This window comes from Convolutriloba macropyga, chromosome 2, assembly GCF_964194025.1.
Source record: "Convolutriloba macropyga chromosome 2, txConMacr16.3, whole genome shotgun sequence".
Taxonomy (NCBI): Eukaryota; Metazoa; Xenacoelomorpha; order Acoela; family Convolutidae; genus Convolutriloba; species Convolutriloba macropyga.
Genome location: NC_134469.1, coordinates 53,813,183 through 53,837,954, shown reverse-complemented (window position 1 = coordinate 53,837,954; position 24,772 = coordinate 53,813,183). Strand labels below are relative to the sequence as shown.

General features: G+C 36.9%; 3 protein-coding genes across 4 annotated transcripts in view; 1 reads left to right on the top strand and 2 right to left on the bottom strand.

Moving 5' to 3' along the window:
* The window catches only part of LOC142334934 (uncharacterized), a 61,730-nt gene extending 50,825 nt beyond the window's left edge, over window positions 1-10,905 (bottom strand). Inside the window, exon 1 of the mRNA XM_075383262.1 lies at window positions 10,776-10,905. Coding sequence (XP_075239377.1) covers window positions 10,776-10,905 — 130 coding nt within the window. The remainder of the gene's footprint in view (window positions 1-10,775) is intronic.
* LOC142334499 (sorting nexin-12-like) overlaps window positions 1-24,772 on the top strand; it is a 474,196-nt gene that overhangs the window by 335,729 nt on the left and 113,695 nt on the right. The window lies entirely within an intron of this gene.
* Window positions 1-24,772, bottom strand: part of LOC142334498 (uncharacterized) — a 653,384-nt gene that overhangs the window by 532,167 nt on the left and 96,445 nt on the right. The window lies entirely within an intron of this gene.

Below are 24,772 nucleotides of genomic sequence, written 5' to 3'. Positions count from 1 at the left end.
ATGCGATAAATGGTACTTCAAAAAACACCCATATCCCGTACAGAAGCACAGTATTTGCACTTCCGGGATTAAATTTAAATCCATTCGCCTTAAATTATAATAAAACGGTGCAGTATTAGTTGGATAATTTTTTCCGGCACAAAACTGATGTCAAAATCTCGCGCACCGCTGTAAATTTATTGTTTACTTCTCACAGAACAAAGTCTTTTGAGCACTTGCGCTTTCCGAACTTCCTAATGTGCCCCAACGTTATCGAAACAGTTTGAAAGCTATAGTTTATATGACGCGAAATGGAGCACGAAACATCATTGTGTGGAGCACGAAACACGCGAAATGGAGCACGAAACATCCTTGAGCACGAAATATCCTTGTTTTGATAAACTTATTACACAGTCTCCAACTGCACCCGGCAGGCTATTTATTTTGGTTCAGCTCTTGATTGTTGTTATTTACTGTGGTATCAGAGGCCGGACTTTGTTTGGGTAGCCCCAGTTACCGGGGAATTCAGATTCCGGCGGAAGATATTATACAAGAACTACCTACGATTCCATATTTGGAAGCCTCAGATTTCACTGGTATCTGATTTTTCTCATTTTCCATCAACCTTCCTCTTTACTTTTCTTTGTCGTCGGTGCCAGTATTGGTTCCATAGACACTCATCTACCCAATAGTGATATGCTTACACGAGCGCAATTGTCCAAAGACAATTTTATCGAACGAGAAGTTTCCTGCAGCACAGATGCCTGTCACAAAAATTTCTGTCCCCAAAAGTTTTGACTCTGCTAAACCATTCATTTGCGTTTTCTGCGCTATACATAAGCAAAAAGAGCCAAACAGTTAATCGAGTGTTCTTTTGGATAACTTGACGAAAGATAACAAAGCGTGGTTTTGCATTGCGAGGGAGATTCGTCAAGGGCAAACTGAACAAGAAAGCAAAATGCTCAATCTTGGCATTAAGGGAGCTGCGCCGTCCAGCTCTAAAAATGATAAAGAGTGTGTTCAGAAATTAGCGGAAACGATTGATATTGTCCTTGACAGCGCTGACATTGAAACGCAAAGAATCGGGAATATTAGCGAACAGAATGGAAATCAAATTCTTCATGTCAAATTCAAATCTCAAATAAAGCGTAAACAGTTTCTTCGAAATTCAATGAAATTGAGAGACAACGCATTTTATTCCACGGTATTTGTTGATCTAGACTAAATCTGAACGTGAAGCTCAATATCAGCTTAGAATTGAGAAGCGTACTCTGCAAGAAAAGTATTCTGAGAAAATGTTCGTAATCAAAAACGGAAAAGTGATTGAAAAAAGATGACTATCCTGCTTATCGGGCGATGAACACATAATTAGCCTAAAAATTCTGCTTTTCAATTTACAAAGTATAGTCAACTTGCAAAGGCGCCTGAGTTTAGTCGCGCTCCTCTCAAAAAAATGTCCAGCTTTAGTTTGCCTGGTTGAAACGTGGCTGGATGACTCAACATCAGACTCTACGATTTTCTGTGGTTTGCCATATTCAGTTATAATCAGGCGCGACCGCAAAGACGGTAAACACGGAGGCCTATTACTGGCCGCTCATTGCTATTTTCTACAAATGTTTGAGTTATTGGAAGCTAAAATAGACGATTTCTGCTTGAGCTGCCTGTTCAGAAATAGTAGAATTAATTTTGGAGTCATTCTTTTATACTTACCAACCAGGGGCTCCAAGTATTTCATTCCAACTTTAACGGCTGGAAGTTCTATAGTTGAAAGGTTTAATGAGATAACACAAGCAGCTGCTACTTCACCTAAAGATATAAGTGTAGCAATTTTGGGAGATTTCAATTTGCCCACATAAATTGGGAAGAGTGCGCAGCTAGAATTGCAGATGAACAAGGTTTGGTTGATTCTTTGACGCAAGATTTGCTTTTGGAGCAAATTATCAGAACTCCGATCCATAGAAAAGCAACATTCTAGATCTAGTTTTTGTTACACACTCGGATGCTCATGACTACGAAATATTGGATTTCCCGCTTTCCGACCACAACTCTGTTTTAGTAAACTACAATTTTAAGCCGATCCCTTTATCGACTTTTTCATCAGATTTTTCGGCTTTTAACTTGAATGAAAACTTATTCAAAAGTAGCGTGTGTTCGCTGCACGTCTGTCTCATTGTTCAGCGCAGAAGAAAATTTTGCTGAAAACTGGCTAGCAGAATTACTAAATCTAGTTTTATACTGCCTTGTTAGAAAACGCAGGAAGAGAAAGCAGTTCCCCCTCTTTTATAGCTCCTCTAACGATGCACACGATCAACAAACTTGAAAAAGCAAGACGGCAAAAGTGCACCTCTACCAAACTCGAAAAACTTGAAAACGATGTGATAATCATCATTGAGTTGGATAAAGTGACTTTTATTGAATCCACAAGTAATTTTACGACAATTGATGCTTTTAAAATGTAAAAATGTTTGGGTGGCTGAAATTCACTGCCAAATAAAATGACTTACCTTGAAAGTTCTGCTATGTCAGGTTTAGAGAAAGCTGATCTTTTTAATATTTTTTTTCATTCTGTTTACCAAAAAAGCGCTACTCCTACTTCTGCTTCAAATGAAATTGAGAGTCCAGATATCCAGCTGTCTGATTTACTCGTGACACCTGCACAGGTCGGTTTTTTACTTGAAAACGTCCCTACAAGCACTATCGCTGTTGCAGACGGTATTCCCCATTCGTTCTCAAGAACTGCGCTGTTACATTAGCTCCTCTAGTTCATTTAGTGTTCAGTAACATCCTATTTCTCCGCAAGTGGCCGACAATTTGGAAGTGTTCCTTCATAACCCCAATCCACAAGAAGGAGTCAAAAAACAGAGTTGAGAATTATAGACCCATTTCCATATTACCTCGAATATCATTAATATTGGAGAAAATTCTATTTGATTTCCTGTACTCGAAATTCCACTATAAATTGAGCAGTAGGCAGCACGGCTTCAGAAAAGGACACTCAACAATTACTCAACTGCTCGTTTTTTCTTGACAAAATTTATACAAACTATAACAAGAACGTCGAACAGGTTATTTACTTGGATTTTGCGAAAGCTTTTGACAATGTAGACCATGCAATCTTGCTTAAAAAGCTATCGTTGTATGGTCTTGACAATGATTTCTTGCAGCTTGTCTTCTCATAATTAACCGGAATAAAACAGCGTGTTAACATCAATGGAATATTGTCAGATGAAAAAATGATTACCAGTGGCGTTCCTCAAGGTAGTGTTGTTGGACGTCTGCTATTTTTAATTTACAACAATGATATGTCATCACTACCGGAAAGTTTCAGCTGTTTTTGTTTTGCAGATGATACCAAGTTGTCATGTGCCACCTCTGACTTTTTTACTGACTGTCAGAGAGATCTCAATAAACTTGTAGACTGGTCTCCAGGAATTTCTTTGAAATTTAACGCAGAGAAATGTGTTTATGTTCATATCTCAGAAGCACACAAATGCAATTTCAAGATAGACCAGAGTTCTTTACAGAAAGTGTTAAATACAACCGATTTAGGTGTTGAAATTTGTAGCAATTTAAAGTGCAGTAGGCATATACGTAATAAGCTAACGAAAGCTCAAAGAAGTTTCAATTGTTTCAGAGACAATGTGCCATATAGCCTACAAAACAAAGTCAAGCAAAATTTGTACACATCCTGCGTTTTATCTATTCTCCTATACGCCTCTGTAGCGTGGTTTCCCGATATTGGTCACTTGAGATTATTAGAAAAATTCTACTGGAAAGGATTTGGCTGGTGTTATGGAAAACGCAATTACATTTCAGCCCTACAGTATTCAGACAACATACCCATCTGCTATCAGCTTGTTGAGCGAGATCTTCGATTTTTTATTTCCATGTTATTAGGGAAAACTTGTATTAAGTTTGAGGATTTTTTCACGCTCAAGATCAATTCCAGGATTTTAAGATGCGAACACTCTAATCAACTTGTCATCAACCCAACAATACAGCAACTAACATCGAAGTCCTAATTCAAAAGGGTACAGGTTTATGTAAATGATTTCAACGAGACGGGAACTTTCAATACTTTGAAACCACCAGCGGACCACAAACGCCTCCTGAGAGAGTTCATCGTAAACCTTCGTGACTCTCAATTTGATTTAAACTACACATGCACTTGGTCCATTAGATGTCGATGTACTTTCTGCCTATCTTAATTTTGTAAATTATAATTTTTTTTATCAATACCATATTCATAGAATTTCATCAAACGATATGTTGAAACCCCTTATATTGGTAAATTGAAGTCTTTTACTACTACTACTACTACTACTACTACTACTACTACTACTACTACTACTACTACTACTACTACTACTACTACTACTACTACTACTACTACTACTACTACTACTACTACTACTACTACTACTACTACTACTACTACTATTAAGCAAACAGACGTTGTGATTTCCCACGTATTGATTGAGCTAGTGTCAAAGCAAGAACATAGAGATCCAAACATAGTAAAAGAGTAAGATCAGTTGCTTCGAAAATTTTTTCTGAAACTTAGTAGTTAACTTTAGTTCTAAGGCATTAAAAATTACTTCGTGGTTTGCTTAAGAAAATGGGACATAGCAATCTGAAAAAAAGCTGTCCGACTGTCGTAGAGCCAAAAAATAAGAAACTTGCTACGTGGTTTTCTCAAATCGATTGCTACGTGATTACTTCGTTGTTTGCTTAAGAAAATGCGCCATAGCAAACTGAAAAAAAGCTGCCGTAGAGCCAAAAAATTGGAAGCTTGCCGATAAAGACGTGAAGCCGCGTTAGCGTCGAGTTACCTCTGAGTCATATTTCTGTCGGCTCCGCGTTATATAGCTTGTATTTTGTAGGACTCAGTCGTTCCTTTGCGTCCCGTTTTTGTTGCGTGATTTTTATTCTAGCATTCTCTGATCGGCACCCTTCGCAGAGTCTAAAGTTGGTTATTGTTGCTGTTCCTCTCCTGCATTTCTCAAATCAATTGCTTCCCAGTTTTTCCGGTCCTCTTCATATTCACATATTTTCTCTAGTCTTATTACGCACTGGGTTTGATTTCTGAGTCTTAATTCCTTATGGTTCTGTGTCCCCAGTTTAAACTACAGGGGTTAGAGAAGCTTTGGTTGTTGAGGCTCAGTCATTCACCTTGCCTTTAAAATGCTTTACTATCCAATTCTCCAGTGCATTGAAACCACTTTCTTTTTGTTCCTGTAAAGTTTCTGTATTGGAGTATTCTTTCACCCAGTATATCAAATCGTTTTACTGGCAAAGTTTCCAAAAAATATGGCTAAATCTACTTTTATACTGCCTTGTTAGAAAACGCAGGAAGAGAAAGCAGTTCCCCCTCTTTTATAGCTCCTCTAACGATGCACACGATCAACAAACTACTACTACTACTACTACTACTACTACTACTACTACTACTACTACTACTACTACTACTACTACTACTACTACTACTACTACTACTACTACTACTACCAGTACTACTACTACTACTACTACTACTACTACTACTACTACTACTACTACTACCACTACTACTACTACTACTACTACTACTACTACTACTACTACCACTACTACTACTACTACTACTACTACTACTACTACTACTACTACTACTACTACTACTACTACTATTAAGCAAACAGACGTTGTGATTTCCCACGTATTGATTGACCTAGTGTCAAAGCAAGAACATAGAGATCCAAACATAGTAAAAGAGTAAGATCAGTTGCTTCGAAAATTTTTTCTGAAACTTAGTAGTTAACTTTAGTTCTAAGGCATTAAAAATTACTTCGTGGTTTGCTTAAGAAAATGCGACATAGCAATCTGAAAAAAAGCTGTCGGACTGTCGTAGAGCCAAAAAATAAGAAGCTTGCTACGTGGTTTTCTCAAATCGATTGCTACGTGGTTACTTCGTTGTTTGCTTAAGAAAATGCGCCATAGCAAACTGAAAAAAAAGCTGCCGTAGAGCCAAAAAATTGGAAGCTTGCCGATAAAGACGTGAAGCCGCGTTAGCGTCGAGTTACCTCTGAGTCATATTTCTGTCGGCTCCGTGTTATATAGCTTGTATTTTGTAGGACTCAGTCGTTCCGTTGCGTCCCGTTTTTGTTGCGTGATTTTTATTCTAGCATTCTCTGATCGGCACCCTTCGCAGAGTCTAAAGTTGGTTATTGTTGCTGTTCCTCTCCTGCATTTCTCAAATCGATTGCTTCCCAGTTTTTCCGGTCCTCTTCATATTCACATATTTTCTCTAGTCTTATTACGCACTGGGTTTGATTTCTGAGTCTTAATTCCTTATGGTTCTGTGTCCCCAGTTTGAACTACAGGGGTTAGAGAAGCTTTGGTTGTTGAGGCTCAGTCATTCACCTTAAATGCTTTACTATCCAATTCTCCAGTGCATTGAAACCACTTTATTTTTGTTCCTCTAAAGTTTCTCTATTGGAGTATTCTTTCACCCAGTAAATCAAATCGTTTTACTGGCAAAGTTTCCAAGAAATATGGCTCAAGGGGCAAAAAAGAGGAAAAATGTGCAAGTTTTACGAGAGCATTGACGACGCTATCCAAGAATTAGCGAGGCGAGTTAGAGTAGAGGGATCTGTTAACAAATGTTAACTTATCCTCAAAAACTGTATAGCAAAAGTTGATAGCTTGATACGACTCGCATCTATGACTGAACAAGCAGAAAAACTTCAGTATGAACTAAAGGGATGACTGTCAGTTGTCAATAATAGACACGATTAGTTTCTGGAAAAGGCCCGGGGCTATTTAGACCCTTTTCTCGACAACAGTAGTCCCACAAAAAGTTCTCGAAAAACTCAAAAATCTGTGTCTGCTAGAACCTCTTTGAAGGCTTGAACAGCGCGTATTAGCAAATATTAGACGCGAGGATGTTGAAGAAGGAAATAGAGCTGCCGCTCGAATTGATGAACTAGATCATTGAATTGAGATGGCAGAGAGAAAACGAGAAGTGGTTGCGAGAAGACATGAGATAGATTTGTTTTCCAAAAACCTCAAATTGACCATAAAATTGCGCGAGGAAAATCGAAAACCTCTCATTAAAGCCAAACCGCACGACTTAAAATTAATGGACGATGAATCTTTGTTTTTAGAGACAGCCACTAATCGTTCGTCAAAAAATGGCAGTAAAAACTTGGCCAAGAGCGAAAATTGAGTGAAAGATTGGGTTGAGACAGTTGGTAGTCAAGAAACTGCCATCTTGACATGCAAACAGAATCACTACAGTTGCCATTTTGATCCTCCTATTCCTTCTTTGGTGTTAATCTTTTGGAGAATCAAAATTTTGGGAACCAAAAGGAATAAGAAACAGCAGCATATATCAGAAACTACATCTCAAGCGTCAAATTTGACTGGAATCGGAGATAGTTTCCATTAAAATAATTAGGTCAACGAAGCTCCCGCACTCAACTATCCATTCTCGGAATTAAACAATCCGAATGAATGCGCGGCGCAAAATTCACAACAGTTCTGGCAGTTCCAGCTGATCAAGAATCTCCTTACTACCGTGATTTGTTTTTCGAAACAAATTAATCTGACTCTTCTCTGAAAAACAATGCTTTTGTGAACCAGCCACAAAACATAGGAAATTTACACAATACAAATCCAGCACAGAATCTTACGATTACCTGCATACAGCGCTCAACATAACCGGGTTAATGCTCTACCCGATGACGCGTAACTCAATCAATCGCCAAGCGATTTGGAAACAATCTTGCGTGCAGCTGAGGGAAGCTCGCAGCAGCATCGGGAGATATCAATACGACTCAGTCACTATAGGGCCAACATGAATGCCTTGACGCACCCCAATGTTCAATTACACGCGAACCCATATGCAATCCCGATTGTTCTGCTGAATCCCACTGATAATTTCAATGCAAGCGTACCAGCTTCAGTAAGCACAGTGGGTGGTACAACGTACTGGCATAGACTAATTTCTAGTGCTTTACTAGATAACCGAGAGTTGCAGGCCGCACCTATCCTGCAGGTATGCCCGACCGTTTCATGCTTGCTCCCGTACTATCGGAATCCCCCACCCATGCAACATCCTTGTCTGCCGTACACTTCAGCATCTCAACAATTAAAAGTAAAAGATCTTGCCGAACTAATTAGTTTCAGCAAGAAAAATCCCTTAGCCGATTGGAAACTTTCCCAATACAACGGCAACCCCGTGCAATGGAACGAATGGTATGCCCAATTTAGAAGTGCTATTGATTTGCAGACATTGACTGATGCCGTAAAACTAAATTACCTAAAAACATTGTAAACAGGAAATCAAGAGCTGCACAACGCTCCAGTGTTTTCAATATACAGAGATGTATTGAAAACGCTGGAGAGCAAGTTTGGACAGCTACAGGCTGTGGCCATTGCGCTTCTTGATAATTTGTCGAACTATCCACCGGTGAAAATGCAAAATTCAGACAGCATAACCAAATTCGCTACTGCAATATCAAGTCTCGTAGGCGTGTTTAGGTCATTGTCATATGATTCAGATCTTCATATCTTCTTTTTCCGCCCATTTTAAACGAAAGAACGGCCAAACATTTTAGTTTTTCATGGTTGGCTGAAGAAGAAAGCAGAAACTCATGAGTGTATAAGAAAAATCTCTTTGAGGAGCAAAACCTAGGATAACGGTAGCATAAACGCCACAAAACAAAAATTTGCTCAAAAGTCTTTGCTGCTAAAGCAAATGCAAAACAACATATCTCAAACAACATATCTCAAATCTCAGAGTGCAAAAAATGATCAATTGACATGCGTGCGGAAAAATGTCAGCATCTCATTTGGCGATAAACACCTTTCATGGAAAATAACCCTACGCAGCGTGATAAATTGCAGCGGAAAACAACTTTCTTTTTCCTGCATGAACGCCAAGCTTTCTTTCCAAACAAGTCTGAATCAACGAAAATGCACACACGAAAGCTATTGAAGCACTCATAACACATTACTTCATGGGGCAAAAAGCGTTTTTCACAAAAGTAACGAAAAGAAAAATAACTTTGCCAGGCTCACTAAAGTGAACTACACAAAAGCATCATCAACTACAGTAGAAAATGCAAAATCTGTGAGAACGACTTGTTCGTCGGGACTCAATTCAATCACCGATGTCAAAGGGTTTCTTCAGGCTCTTGAAGCTGACATTTTAAGCCCCTCAAATGAAGGCACAAGAGCACTTGTTCTCAGTCAAACAGCTGGTAGGCATTCCCGGATATCTAGCGAGCTTGCTAACGGTCTTCAGTTGAAAAGAGATCCATTCAAATTGAGAGTGAATGCCAAAAATACTCAGGAAACCATATCAACGGAATCAGGGCAAGTTTCTGCAACAAGTAGACGAAAATACTTAGTGTTCGCAGAATTAACCAGTAGTTTCTGACATTATCGATAATACCCCCCTTTAAGAAAAATATCCTCATTTGAGCGTAATACCAAAAAACACGTACGACTACGCAAACGTCGAGATGATACTCGGCCAAGACGCTTACTACGCCATCCTCCCGATTGAGTATTTTGAAAGCGATTAAAAATCCTCACCATTGCCGTTTGTTTACCGTTGGGATGGGTATTTAGTGGTCAGTTATCGTCTTTGTCTGGTCTGATTTCAACATGCTTCATTGCAGTGGCTGAACAAGATTCCGAGATTGCAACACAAATAAAATATTGGTATGATATGGAGTCATTTAGGGCTGTAATGCGGGTTGTTTGGTTCAGCCTTTGATCTTCGAGCAACTGAAATCTTCGAGCAATACACCGCACACAATGTGGGCCGATATCATGTAGGCATGTTTTGGTCTTCAGAGAAAGGAAACTCACAAAAAAAGAATTTCCAGCAATGGTGCAGTTCAAATCATTTGAAAACGGTTAGGTAAAGATCCCATTTTGAGCAAACGTTACGCGCAGACAATTCAAGACGATCTTAACAAAGACTATGCTATAAAATTTAAAAACCGCGATAACGAGCAGTGCACTGGAAATGAATGGTATCTACCTCATCACCCAGTTGTAAACCCCAGCAAGCTGGAGAAATTTTGTAGGGTCTTGGTTGGTGCTTACTGGTTCAGACCTCTTGCAGAAAGTAATCAAGAATCTAATACGCTTCCATCAACATCAAGTTGGAGTTTGATCGGAAGAACAATCAGTTTTGCGTTTTTTGTGACGGGAAGATCCCTCAAAGAACATTGAGGTTAATCAGTATACAAGACAAATATTCGGTGCAAAGGATTCAACAACTTGCGCCAATTATGCGTTATTGCGTACCGCGCGGGACAATGATTCCGATTTTTCCGACGCGGCGCAAGCCGTTTTCAAAAAAAATTTATATCGATCACTACCTGGACTCAGTAGAATCACTCATCAAAGCAGTAAAAAATTGCGTGATTTGATATTATTCCTTGTAAGCTGTAACGCAGAGGTTAGTATTGAGTCTTGTATCAAAAGTATTTGACCCATTTGAACCTGTTGCGCTCTTGACTGGGACAGCGCGGCTGCTGCCCAAAGATGTCTGGCGACCTCAGTGTCAGAGTTGTTATGATGTACTTCCGAGTGATATGATTGAACGTTTCTCCTCGTGGAGCTCAGAACTACCAAAATTTTGGCCAATGACAATTTTTCCCGGAGCTTTTTTCTGGTTAGTTTGAGCACTTTCTGTTACATCTCTTCCGTGACTGTTCACAGGAAGTGATCAGCTCAGTGGCATTTTTGCACGTTCTCGTGAATTCTTCGAGCAACGCAAAAGGACCAGAACTAGCCTTTGTCATCGGAAAGGCACGAGTAGCACCCAAGAAAGCATTCACCGTCCCTAAATTTGAACTCCAAATAGCTTTGCTGTGGTCTCGCCTCAGAGAGGACATTTTCAGGGCACTCACTGTTCAGATTCATTGCACATTCATGTGGACAGATAATACCACAGTCCTTCAGTAGTTAAATTCCCCAGAAATGCAGCCGTTTGTTAAAGAAATGCAGAAATGCAGTTAAAATCCCCAGAATGTTTGTCGCGAATCGTGTCGCGGAGATAATAGAGGGGACAACCGCCGATCAATGGCATCACGTACCCACGCAAAATAATCCGGCTGACGCCGGTATGTGTGGAATGTCCTCGGAGGCTTTGCAAAACAGCGCTTGGTGGCGTGGTCCCGATTTTCTCCAGCTATCTTACTTCCTGTTTTACCCTACGGGCCAACTTTTCGAATTCTGACTTCAATATTCATCTGCGCAAATACAACTCATATCCAAAGCTTCTTCGAATTCTTGCTTATTTCCAAAGTACACTTCTCTTCCGCGCCAACTCAATTACCGATCTATAGATGGAAACATAGGAGAAAAGACGGAAATGAGTGCTGCAGAAAAGAAGCAGCAGCTTCCTAGACAAGCAGAATCTTTCCCATTCAAACTCATGCAATTCAGCGATTCAAGCAAAATCAATAAAAGAATCTCAATTGCACTTTATTTACCGTTTGTTGGACTATGTGGCCTGTTTGGTTCATCTGGCCAAAATAATTGCTTCAGAGATCTCGAGTTCATTTTGAAGTACCCCTAAATCCTTGGTGTTCGACATCCATTGGTTATATGCACCCTAAAAATCACCACAAAGGTGTCGATTATAATCGCGCGCATATGCAACAGAAATATTCGATTCGGAAGCTTTGTTCAATACGTTTCAATTGTGTCCTTTGCTTAGAACGAACAAGTTCTGTACAACCAATGATGGCTGATCTTCCATCCGAGCTGCTGGATTTTGAGAATCAAATGTTGGTTTTGACTATTTTGGATCATTTTACGTCACCACCCGTCGCTCCTCTGAGAAAAAGTGGGGGTTGATGCTCACCAGTCTGACGACCAGAGCAGTCCATGTTGAGATCGCAAACTCAATGGACAAAAAATCGTGCGTTATAGATATTGAAATCTTCCTTGCTCGTCGTGGAATGCCATTAGTCATATGCTCCGATAACGGCACTAACGTCAGCACAGGGAATGAACTATTGTTATGTCTTCTGAAATTAGACAAAAAAAAGCTTCGAAGCACAAAAAGGAGTCAAGCGGAAGTTTAATCCACCTGCTACCCGCACGACGGATTGATTTCGGAAAGGCTAGTGCGCTGTACGCAATCCTTGGAAATCGTCGGCTCACGGACGAAATACCGCCCACTGAATTCTGTTTAGTTGAAATTTCATTAAACAAAAGCCCATTGACTTCCGTTAGTTCCGATGCTAACGATTTAGATGCTTTAACGCCGAACCATTGTCTTTTGGGATACCGCAGTACCTTCCTTCCTTCACTCAACCATGTCGATGAAAACGATCACCGAGAGTGGTAAGTCAGATCGCAAGCTTACGCTAATGCCATTTGGAAGCAATGGTTAAAAAAATGCCCTCTCCCAATGATTCGCCGTTGCAAATTGAGGACTGCATCCGATGAAATTATAAAAACCGGTGACCTTGTTTGGAAAATCGATAGCGAAAGCCCAAGAGGTTATTACTCACTCACCCGCATTTTGAGCTTACACTATGGCAACAACGGCGTCGCACGGTCCGCTCACATCCAAACAGCATCCGGCTAATTATCTTGCCCTATTGTTAAAATGATATCAGTTTTTGAACCACCAGTTTTGGGACCTAGAGATGTTGCTATCGCAATTGGGTGTATGTGTAGATGATAGGAGATTATTACTTGTGCGTTCGCAGAGATTGTTACAATTGAGATATAGCCTCATGGTTAAGTTCTACAGGTTGCGGTTCGAAAGCTAGTGGGACCCAACCGCTTTTATATATATATATGTATATATATATATATATATATATATATATATATATATATATATATATATATATATAATATATATATATATATATATATGTATATATATATATTTTTAATGGAATCTAGAGGTTAAATTAAATGCATTTTTGAGCTATTCTGACCTTGAAAAAAGCATCAATTACGTTTGGCGGACAACCTTGCTAGTTGTCTGATGCAGTAAATATTACGTACGTTTTTCTCTTATGAGTCGTATCAGCTTTATTGGAATTTTTGAGTCTTGCACATTGTGAAATACAAAACGTTCGGATTTCCTGTACCGAAACAGGACTTCTGCTTGCTATATTGACTTTGTTTCGATAAATTGTTGATCTCAGGAAATTATGTCTTGCATTCTTATTAGTTTTTTTTTAAGTAACACATTTATTATCCACAAACTTTTGAAAGTCATCGCAAGGAGAGCGGACCCAATAGCTTATCTTTCTCCCCCCCCCTTCCCCAGCTTACTGGTCATAATCCACTCCCCGCTCCACCCAAGGCACAAGGGCTCTTTTTCAAACATAGTAAAGTTCAAAATAACATTACATAATTTGTAACCGGGGTCAGAAATACACAGTGGCGTCAAAACTGAAAAGATCATTGTTCTTCTGCTTACAACTGCTCGGGTCACGAAAAATTGGAGAAAATAGGTAAGATAAGCGGTGAAAATTTTTATTTTACTGCAAATTTCGTACATACTTTTGCGGCGAAAAACGGTGAATGCGGTGAAAATATGTAAGTTCACCGCTAGAGTAATCGATGAACTTACAAAGATTCACAACATTTCAACGCTTACACGTTACCGTCCTTGCACGGATTCAAACCTCTCACCTCCTGCAGTCAGCCACTTTTTCTTCCACTGCGCCACTTCTCATTAATCTAGCCTATTTTTTTAAACTTAAAATCAAAGTCACTCTACTTTTTTTTTGAAAAACATGCGCGTTGAACATTTTAGCGGTGAAATGACAAATTTGAGCGGTGATATGCGTTGAAATGTGGTGATTTTTTAAAAATTCAGCGCTTAATCTAGCGTTGAAATTACATAGTTTACCGCTTAAAAAAGCTTCAAAAAGATGTGTGATTATTCGCGGGAAAATTTTCCGTGCGTCTTTTTTAAATGTATCTTAACTTCGTTGAACAAAAGACAATTCGAAGCGTTTTCTAGGCGATGAATTTATGCAATTTCACCACTAAGTTAATTGGTGAATTTATGTTATTAAACCGCATTCTCCGCTTATCTTACATAATATGGACACGTTTTTTTAACGCGGTGAATTTATGTAATTTCACCGCTTAATTGAGCGGTGAAATTATGTAACTTTATCGGTACCAGGCGATAAAGGTTTTTCACCGCATTCACCGCGCCTGATTTATGTAATTTACCGCATTCACCGCTTATCTTGCATAACTTTGCGCTGAATGGCGTTGACACCTCGACCCGGGTGACGATATGAAAGGTTTGATTTTTAGGTGATTTTTTTCTGCCCAACAAAAAGTAACTCCATTAGCCATACTTAGTTACTCCATAAGGTAAATTGAAAAATACCTGGATATGTGTTGAGAATGAGTAGTTGTGATTTGTAATTGTCCACTTTCAATTTTAACTGTCTCTGGTTTGAGATGTTCTGAAGTCTCTGTCGTTGTGGACCGCAGTCGACAATCTGGGTAAAAATATTTTCTGCTTGGCATAAGTTCTTGTTTGCGGTGCAGATTCGATTCCAAGAACCCGCCAGAAATAGATGACCCGTAGCTTCAAAACCAAACGCAAATATTATTCGAGGCCGCGATTTGAACACTTTTTTGCGTAAGAATTTGTAGTTCGAAAAAACTTTCAACTCATTTGTTTGAAATAATTCTCGGTCTATTGGACCTTTCGTATTTTGTTCAGCTATATATTTTATACAAGTCTTATGATAATATGTACCATTAAAAAAGTATCGTCTTTTTTCAGTGAAATTCAGAGAATCAAAAAACTTCAGTTCTGTTTCCGAAATGTATAACGCTGATTGGGTTGAAATGGTGTTTTTTTCATTGCTTATTCTGTATCCCCCAAAATTGGGTAACATATATTGCGAATAAATTGAAATTGGAATTTGGTAAACGTAATTTAACAATAAAAGGAATGAAAAAATAAGTAAAAACGTGATAAATTGATTTGAAACTACCCTCCGCATGTTTTAGTTTGATGCTGCGGAATTCATAAGCAATAAATAATTTTTGTTGCTGAAATACTGCAGGGATTTGATATTTCAAAACTCATCTGAAATTTCTTCTGCGCTGAAATTTGTGAGGTGAAGAAATTATGATCAAAAATGAGAACGTCGCAGTGTAGAACGCCTGGTTTTTGTATGATTGCACAGTTTCTTTTTGTTTTAATGTTAGGGAGTCGCAGCTTGATGTATGTTTGTAAACCTAAATCTGTCATTACTTGGCATATAACGTGCGAGTAACGTGCAGAAATGAATCAACTCAAAATTAATTGCATAAAATTGTTTTTAACAAAAATTTCAAATCAAGATTTCGGCTGAATGAAACACTTTTTTAAAAGAAAATAGTGACAAAAGATTGGTTTGATACAACAGATACTTTCCACGTAACAGTCTGAACGAATTCTATACACTTTACAAGCAGTTCTAACTACTCTTTGAAGGATAAAAGCTTCAGAAAATTTTATTAGGCGGAAAAATTGTATGCAACTATATCGGTTATTTAAAATCAGTTTCAACGAAGATTGTGCTAAAAGTTGGAAGTGACTGCGACAACTTTTGTTCGTCAATTTAGTCGATCTGTTCACGCCTACCCTGATGAATAATGACAGAAATATGTTGTTTCAGTTTGGCCAGACTCAAAATGGAAAAAAGTTCTAACCTCATATGAAAAGAAGCTAAGTTTTGATTTATTGAAAACCGAAGTCAAGAGTTAAACTAGTGATAGCATGATTACTGTAGTTCTTCTTTTTCAGTGAATGGGATGAAAATCTTTCGAAAACTTGACAACTGTAAATGACGTGCTATCAGTGTCAGGACAATTTACCCAATACCATTTTACTTAATGTCAATTTTGTTTCCTCTTTGTTAAATTTACCAGAACAACTATTTAGCATAATAATTAAAGGGCTATCGACTTGGTAAGAAACTTTTGACCGAACATGGGATTAAATTATCCCCTTAATTATGACAAACCATCCTTGTAATAGAGATTGCTAATTTGAAATTGAAAAATTGAACGAAAAGATCAAAGCATATCAGATAAATTGGCATTGGTTAAAATGGTTCTGGGAGTGAGTAAATTGAGACGTAACCCTCATATCATGAGCAATTTCCAAATCAAATAATTTTTGAATATTCTTCATTTTGTAGTTCAACATGCAGGGCTCGCAGCTCAATTACGGTTTTTTCAAAAAAAAATTGACTTCATGCTGTCAAGTGAGGAACTTTTTGCTTACCTGTCATTTTATTGTTTAAAAATGTTGGCCGGTTAGTATAGTTTTGCGGAGAGATACAAAATAGGTATCATTGAAAAGCCCTAGAAAAATTTAGTCAGTTTTTGGAAAGACATCTTCAGTTTTTGAATCATTGAGAAAAAATCAAGGCTCCAAATTTTCAAAACTTTTCACTTTTGTTGCCATGTCAATATCAGAACGCCTAAATTAACCCAATGTTTTAAAACGTTTGCTCCGACATTATTATTAATAGCTGCTGTAGAAAAAGTTGAGCTGACCTATTGGTCACTTTCTCTCAAATTTTTTTTAACTCAATGAATTTAAATTGTATTGAGCCGCTGTCTTCCAACATTTTTTGAAGTGGAAATGGAATCATCAAAGTTAAATTGAAACTATCGAAGAAGAAAACAAAGGCGCGAATATTTTTATGGCAGGAAAATGTTTCAGCATTAACTAGAAAGAAGAAATTATGTTTGAACAAGTTTCTTCGTTTTTGATAGAGTTTTTTTCGTCGAAGTGCGGCATTTTCCTCATGCTTTTGCTCTTTTTATTTTTCTTTTTCTCTTAAATACTACCAACACTGAAATATACGTTTAATTACTCCATAGATTGAGTTCTCTGAGTTCTCAATGTGCAACTATTGCTTTTAAGACTTGAACCTATATGTTATCATAGAATTTAAGTAGGTTTTTAAATGCTGCTTTACAACTTTCTCTGGTTGATTTTATCACTTGGAGCCATTGAGTACAAATCACAACAGTTTTTTCTAAAAAAAGTGCATAACATACGTAATGCCGTTATATTGTTTTCGCTGCTCAATACGTTGTCACTAGCGGTTTCTACAACAGTTTTGGTGAAATGTTTGGTTTTATACGCATTTTCATTCTGCTCGTCGTCTTAAAGTTTAGTTTCATCAACCATCGCGTGTTTTTTTGAATTTTATCGAAGCATTAGTTAACCAAATTATTGTTCTCAGTCGAAAGTTAATCGTTGCTATGTTTTCAAAATACTTTTGTTGCTTCAAAAAATTTGTTTAGTTTGACCACTTATTGATGCCTGCTTTTTTGGAACACTTAATCAATATAATTGGCTCCCCAATTCAGCAGTAGTAAAAGCATTTAAATCTCAAGTTGATAGCCTAAATTTGTCAAGTACTTTTCACTGTGTTGTAATAAAGATAAAAGCAATGATTTTTGCAATTTCGATTGCTCGTTCGCTAGTTGTTTTGTTGCCTTGTAGTATTAATGACTGGTTCCCAAGAGTGTGTGCGGTATCGTACGTGACTTTGTGCAGCTAACACTCATTTTTAAAAAGATGTATTGTTATTGCAAAACTTTGGGCGGGTTTTTCGATATTTGTCTTTTTTTGTTATATTGGTATTTAGTCTCATAAAGGACAGTTGCTCACCGAAATTGTTTTGCAACAAAATTGGTTTCCAACTTATGCCCCCATTAGTTGTAAGTTTTGTCACTTTTTGCCTGGTTGCTATTGTGGATATCATCTATTTTCAACCGTTGGAAGCTCAAAACTGTTCAATTTTTTAAGTTGTAAATAGTTCTTCCTATGGTTGCCATTTTTTTCAAAAAAAAAATCTTTTTACTTCTCAATGTGTTTTTGTTACGTTTCTTGTGTTTCTGCGCAATTTGTTGTCAACTTGATTCGGAGGCTCTAAAGTAAAATATTTTAAAATGCTGTTGAACCTTTTTTTATACGTCAAAGCAATTAGTATATCAAATATCAGTTTCCAAGTATATTTAATTTCTTCTGTTTGCGTTTTTGAACTTTGTATGCTTAGGATCTGCTGTCAGTCTAAAATTTTGATAGTCAGATTTTGAACTTACTCTTCTTTAGGAACGAGCATGATATGTTTCCTTCTTTCGTTGTCGAGATTTTTGTTACAATCATATGATGTCCCGCTAATTTCAAACAAGCTGTTTTTTGTTTGTGCATGCACTTTTCAGATTGAGTCGAGTACGTGAGCTCGATCTTGTTGATGTGAACTGTTGACGATGTGAATGAACAAACTTGTGGCCACAGATGATTGGCAACAGTACACAAATCTTTATTAAAACTCGCAAAATAATTTTTGCATATTTTACTTGAGGAACTTTGATTTTAATTTATATGCGGGCTATTTTACATAAATGATCTTTTTTAAATTGAAATCACCATAAGTTATATAAAAAAGTTTTTTCTTTAATATTTAGGTCATCATTTGTTCAAAGTCATCTTGAGGTATTTAAAGCAATCAATCAACGGGGTTATAATCTGAAAGTCCTTGAGAACCCAATTAAACGTAGAAGAGTTTTCTCGACGTTTTGATTTTACAGGGAAGAAAATCAGCTCATAGTTTCAATTTTTTTTATTTTGATGATTTTTTTGCGCTTCGTGTACGCTTATGAGCAAAATATAATTTCATTGAAATAAAAATGGATCGCTTGAATAACCTGTTGCTAACAGGATTTCTTTTCAGGTTCGAGCATATAAAAGTGTCAAAAAATCAAGTGCATTATGTAACCGAATTTGAATAATAATATTATCAAATAAGGGTAAAACCTATTGAACATATTTTTAAAATTTAAAATTGTTTAGTGAAGACAGTGAGGATCACAAACATGTGAACAGACTTCTACGACCACTTTTGATTCGATTCTTTATTGTCAAGTGATATATCCCATATGTTAAATTGTTTAAATGGAATTTTCATTTGATTGTTTTCAGTTAACAGGAAAGTAGCTTATATGTACTTTGAATTGAAAAGGATTGCTAGCAACAACTGCTAACACAAAGTTAAATGATAAATGATTCAGATACTCTTATTTTTCTTAAACATAATCGGTTAGTGAGTAATAAAAATATAATTTTTAATTTTTCGTTGAGAATTGAGACAAAACTTTTTTTTTTAGTTGCGTTTTTTAAAGTTCAAATTTGTTTTCTTAATCATAACCAGGCTCTAGCAAATGAACTTAAATTCTTTCATAGTCCTAGTAAAGAAAAAAATAGATACATTTCTTTGATTTCAAAAACATCTTTGAGGCCTCTGATGCCCCCATCAGTTTAAGTTTTGTCACTTGTTGCCTGGTTGCTATTATGGGTATCATCTATTTTCATCCGGTGAAAGCTCAAAACTGTTTAATTTTTTTAAGTTGTAAATAGTTCTTTCTATGGTTGCCATTTTTTTTTTCAAAAAATCTTCTTTTTACTTCTCAATGTGTTTTTGTTACGCTTCTCTGTTTCTGCGTGATTTTGTTGTCAACGTAGGACAAATAGGAAAAAATTTTAGCTGATTTTGAGATTTTTGTCTTTTTAATGGTTTTTTGTCCAAATTTGGAGCTTCAAATGAATAAAGCCAGCTTTTAACGGACTAGAGCAGCAAAATAGGACTAGACTGCCGTCAAAAATCAGATGGAAGGAGATAGATAATTGAGTTTACAAACTTTACGAATCAAACTAAAAAGCCCATATCGTTTTTTGTAAAAAATATCTTAAAAATTGGAGTTAAAATGGCCTATCATAGGTCTACCGCTCCGATATCATTATTCAATTTTCTTATTTGATCTTTATAGGGGTTTAGAGCAATCAATCAATAGGTGTTTGAAATCTCATCACTGAATTGAACTATAAACAATCTCAGGCTCATAAAAATAGCTGGAAAAAATATAAAGAGGTACTAATAACCGCTCATTCGGATTTTGTGCTTTGAACTACAGTAACTGAAACAAGTGTCGAAAGATGAATGAAGAAAAAAACCAGGAATCGCACCATCTAGCTTTGCTCAGCCTACTTCTGTGCCGCTGTAAAAATTGATGACAAAAATCTCGAAATCTGAATTCTGTGTGTCTCTTTAATTTTTCGATACGTACGTTAAGATAGGATGTCCTGAAAGCATAATTTTTTTCTGTTGCTTTTCAATTTTTTAATGTTTTTGATACGATTTTTTATTCATTTTTACTAATCTATGCTTTTGGCTATATTGTTCTCTTAAAGAATGGAGAGCAGAGCTTTTTCAAATTTTAGCGGTACCTCTGAATTGAGTGACTATAATTTTTTTGTTGTTCACGTGTACTTTAATTTGTTACTCATTGAATGGATCTCCTCTTCCGTCATATCCTCTTGAAAAAATGGTCGTTCGAAAGTTTTTAACACCTCCTGGGCGAAGCACATCTTATGTCAATATCCTTTGTTTAGTTCAAAGTACGATTTTTCTAGCATATCCAAATGTTTTGAGTTTGACTTTTATTCATGTTTCTCCCATTGTGTCCTTCAAGTCTATCATTCAGTTTTTGGTTCTATTCATTTCATACTGCAAAACTTTCCTTAGACTAAAAACCCAATCAAACTCTGGAATATATGCGTATAGTTTGGCGCAGCCGGCAAACCGCAATGATCTCGAGAAGTAAAATTGGGAACCGATACGTTTCGGCTTAAAGTTTTGTCACAACCTCAAGTTGTATGAATAAAAATGTCACCTCCGGCTAGGCTAGCACTTCTAGGCGATTGTAGGGCTTTTGAAAAGCTTCTGGAAATCCTACAAGCAGAAATAATAATAACCAGGGAAGCAATCGTCAAAATGACCATTTATCAATTGACAACAAAACTTGAACTATGCGAGAGATTGAAACGTAACTTTCCATAGAAAATGAGCCGCTTCAACAGATGAACTTGAAAAAACACGTAGAACACTTCAAAATATCAGAAAACGAGTAGTTTTTTTGGATAGACAAAGTTTGGACTAAATATGACAAAACCCGGGTCGAGGCCCAATGGTTATCTTGTAAGAACTTGCAAGTTTCTGGCAGAAACTTACAAAGCGATGCATCGCCTTGCAAGTTTTTCTTCTAAAAACTTGCAAGTTCTTGCAAGTTAACCATTCGACTTGCAAGTTCTTGCAATTTAACCATTCGACTTGCAAGTTCTTACAAGTTAACCATTCGACTTACAAGGCACTTACAAGTCAAATATTCGCACACACACACACACACCACGCACGCACATACACGGGCACACACACACATACACGCACACATACACACGCACATACACACACATACACACACACATACACATACACATACATACGTACTAAACCGTAAATAAAACGTTGCAAGACTTGAATGTAAACGGAGGGTTGGAAAAATAGAATCTGGAAAAGTGTCATTTAAATTATAAAATAGGGTATACAAATGAAGGGCCACTAAATTATTTTGGGAAAAAACTGACATATGAGATAGAGAAAGAGAGAGAGAGAGAGAGAGAGAGAGAGAGACAAAGAGAAAGAGAGAGAGACAGAGAGAGAAAGAAAGAGAGAGTGAGAGAGAGAAAGAGAGAAGGAGAAAAAGAGATAGAGAGAGAGAGAGCAAGAGATAGAGAAAGAGAGAGAGAGAGAGAGAGAGAGAGAGAGAGAGATGGAGGGAGAGAGAGAAAGAGAGAGAGAGAGAGAGGCAGAGAGAGAGAGAGAGAGAGAGAGAGAGAGAGAGAGAGAGAGAGAGAGAGAGAGAGAGAGAGAGAGAGAGAGAGAGAAAGAGACTTTTGTTATGCAATCATATGATGTCACGCTGATTTCAAACCAGCTGTTTTTGTTTGTGCATGCACTTTTCGGATTGAGGCGAGTACGTGAGCTCGATCATGTTGATGTGAACTGTTGACGATGTGAATGAATAAATTTGTGGCCACAGATGATTGGCACAAGTACACAAATCTTCATTAAATCACGCAAATTAATTTTTGCATATTTTAATTGAAGGAGCTTTGATTTCAATTTATTTGCGGGCTATTTTACATAAATAGTCCTTTTTAAATTGGAATCCCCATAAGTTATATAAAAAAGTTTTTTCTTTAACATTTAGGTCATCATTTGTTCAAAGTCATCTTGATTCTATAGGTATTTAAAGCAATCAATCAACGGGGTTTATAATCTGAAAGTCCCTGACAACTGAATTGAACGTCGAAGAGATTTCTCGACCTTTTGATTTTACAGGGAAGAAAATCAGCTCACAGTTTCAATTTTTTTTACTTTGATCTTTTTTTACGCTTCGTGTACGCTTATGTGCAAAATATAATTTCATTGAAATAAAAAATGGATCGCTTGAATAACCTGTTGCTAACAGGATTTCTTTTCAGATTCGAGCATATAAAAGTGACAAAAATCAAGTGCATTATGTAACCGAATTTGAATAATAATATGATCAAATAAGGGTAAAACCTATTGAACATATTTTAAAAATTTAAAATTGTTTAGTGAAGACAGTGAGGATGACAAACATGTGAACAGACAGACTTCTACGATCACTTTTGATTCGATTCTTTGTTGTCAAGTGATATTGAGATCCCATATGTTAAATTGTTTAAATGGCATTTTCATTTAATTGTTTTAAGTTAACAGGAAAGTAGCTTATATGTACTTTGAATAGAAAAGGATTGCTAGCAACAACTGCTAACACAAAGCTAAATGATTCAGATACTCTTATTTTTCTTAAACATAATCGGTTAGTGAGTAATGAAAATATAATTTTTAGTTTTTTCGTTGAGAATTGAGACAAAACTTTTTTTATTTAGTTGCGTTTTTTAAAGTTCAAATTTGTTTTCTTAATCATCACCGGGCTCTAGCAAATGAATTTAAATTCTTTCATAGTCCTAGTAAAGAAAAAAAATAGATATTTTTCTTTGATTTCAAAAACATCTTTGAGGCTTTCCGTCAGTTGGAAAAGGACAAACAGGAAAAAGTTTTGGCTGATTATGAGATTTTTGTCTTTTTAATGGTTTTTTGTCCAAATTTGGAGCTTCAAATGAATATAGTCAGCTTTTAATGGAATAGAGCAGCAAAATAGAACTAGACTGCCGTCAAAAATCAGAATGAAACAGATAGATAATTGAGTTTACAAACTTTCCGAATCAACCTAAAAAGCCCATATCGTTTTTTTTTTTGAAGAAAATATCTTAAAAATTGGAGTTAAAATGGCCCATCATAGGTCTATCGCTCCGATATCATTATTCAATTTTCTTATTTGATCTTTATAGGGGTTTAGAGCAATCAATCAATAGGTGTTTGAAATCTCATCACTGAATTGAACTATAAACAATCTCAGGCTCATAAAAATAGCTGGAAAAAATATAAAGAGGTACTAATAACCGCTCATTCGGATTTTGTGCTTTGAACTACAGTAACTGAAAACAAGTGTCGAAAGATGAATGAAGAAAAAAACCAGGAATCGCACCATCTGGCTTCGCTCAGCCTACTTCTGTGCCGCTGTAAAAATTGATGACAAAAATCTCGAAATCTGAATTCTGTGTGTCTCTTTAATTTTTCGATACGTACGTTAAGATAGGATGTTCTGAAAGCATATTTTTTTTTCTGTTGCATTTCGATTTTTTAATGTTTTTGATACGATTATTTATTCATTTTTACTAATCTATGCTTTTGGCTATATTGTTCTCTTAAAGAATGGAGAGCAGAGCTTTTTCAAATTTTAGCGGTACCTCTGAATTGAGTGACTATAATTTTTTTGTTGTTCACGTGTACTTTAATTTGTTACTCATTGACCGGATCTCCTCTTCCGTCATCCTCTTGAAAAAATGGTCGTTCGATAGTTTTTAACACCTCCTGGGCGAAGCACATCTTATGTCAATATCCTTCGTTTAGTTCAAAGTACGATTTTTCTAGCATATCCAAATGTTTTGAGTTTGACTTTTATTCATGTTTCTCCCATTGTGTCCTTCAAGTCTATCATTCAGTTTTTGGTTCTATTCATTTCATACTGCAAAACTTTCCTTAGACTAAAAACCCAATCAAACTCTGGAATAGATGCGTATAGTTTGGCGCAGCCGGCAAACCGCAATGATCTCGAGAAGTAAAATTGGGAACCGATACGTTTCGGCTTAAAGTTTTGTCACAACCTCAAGTTGTATGAATAAAAATGTCACCTCCGGCTAGGCTAGCACTTCTAGGCGATTGTAGGGCTTTTGAAAAGCTTCTGGAAATCCTACAAGCAGAAATAATAATAACCAGGGAAGCAATCGTCAAAATGACCATTTATCAATTGACAACAAAACTTGAACTATGCGAGAGATTGAAACGTAACTTTCCATAGAAAATGAGCCGCCCCAACAGATGAACTTGAAAAAACACGTAGAACACTTCAAAATATCAGAAAACGAGTAGTTTTTTGGATAGACAAAGTTTGGACTAAATATGACAAAACCCGGGTCGAGGCCCAATGGTTATCTTGTAAGAACTTGCAAGTTTCTGGCAGAAACTTACAAAGCGATGCATCGCCTTGCAAGTTTTTCTTCTAAAAACTTGCAAGTTCTTGCAAGTTAACCATTCGACTCGCAAGTTCTTGCAATTTAACCATTCGACTTGCAAGTTCTTACAAGTTAACCATTCGACTTACAAGGCACTTACAAGTCAACCATTCGCACACACACACACACACACACACACACACCACGCACGCACATACACGGGCACGCACACACATACACGCACACATACATACGCACATACACACACAT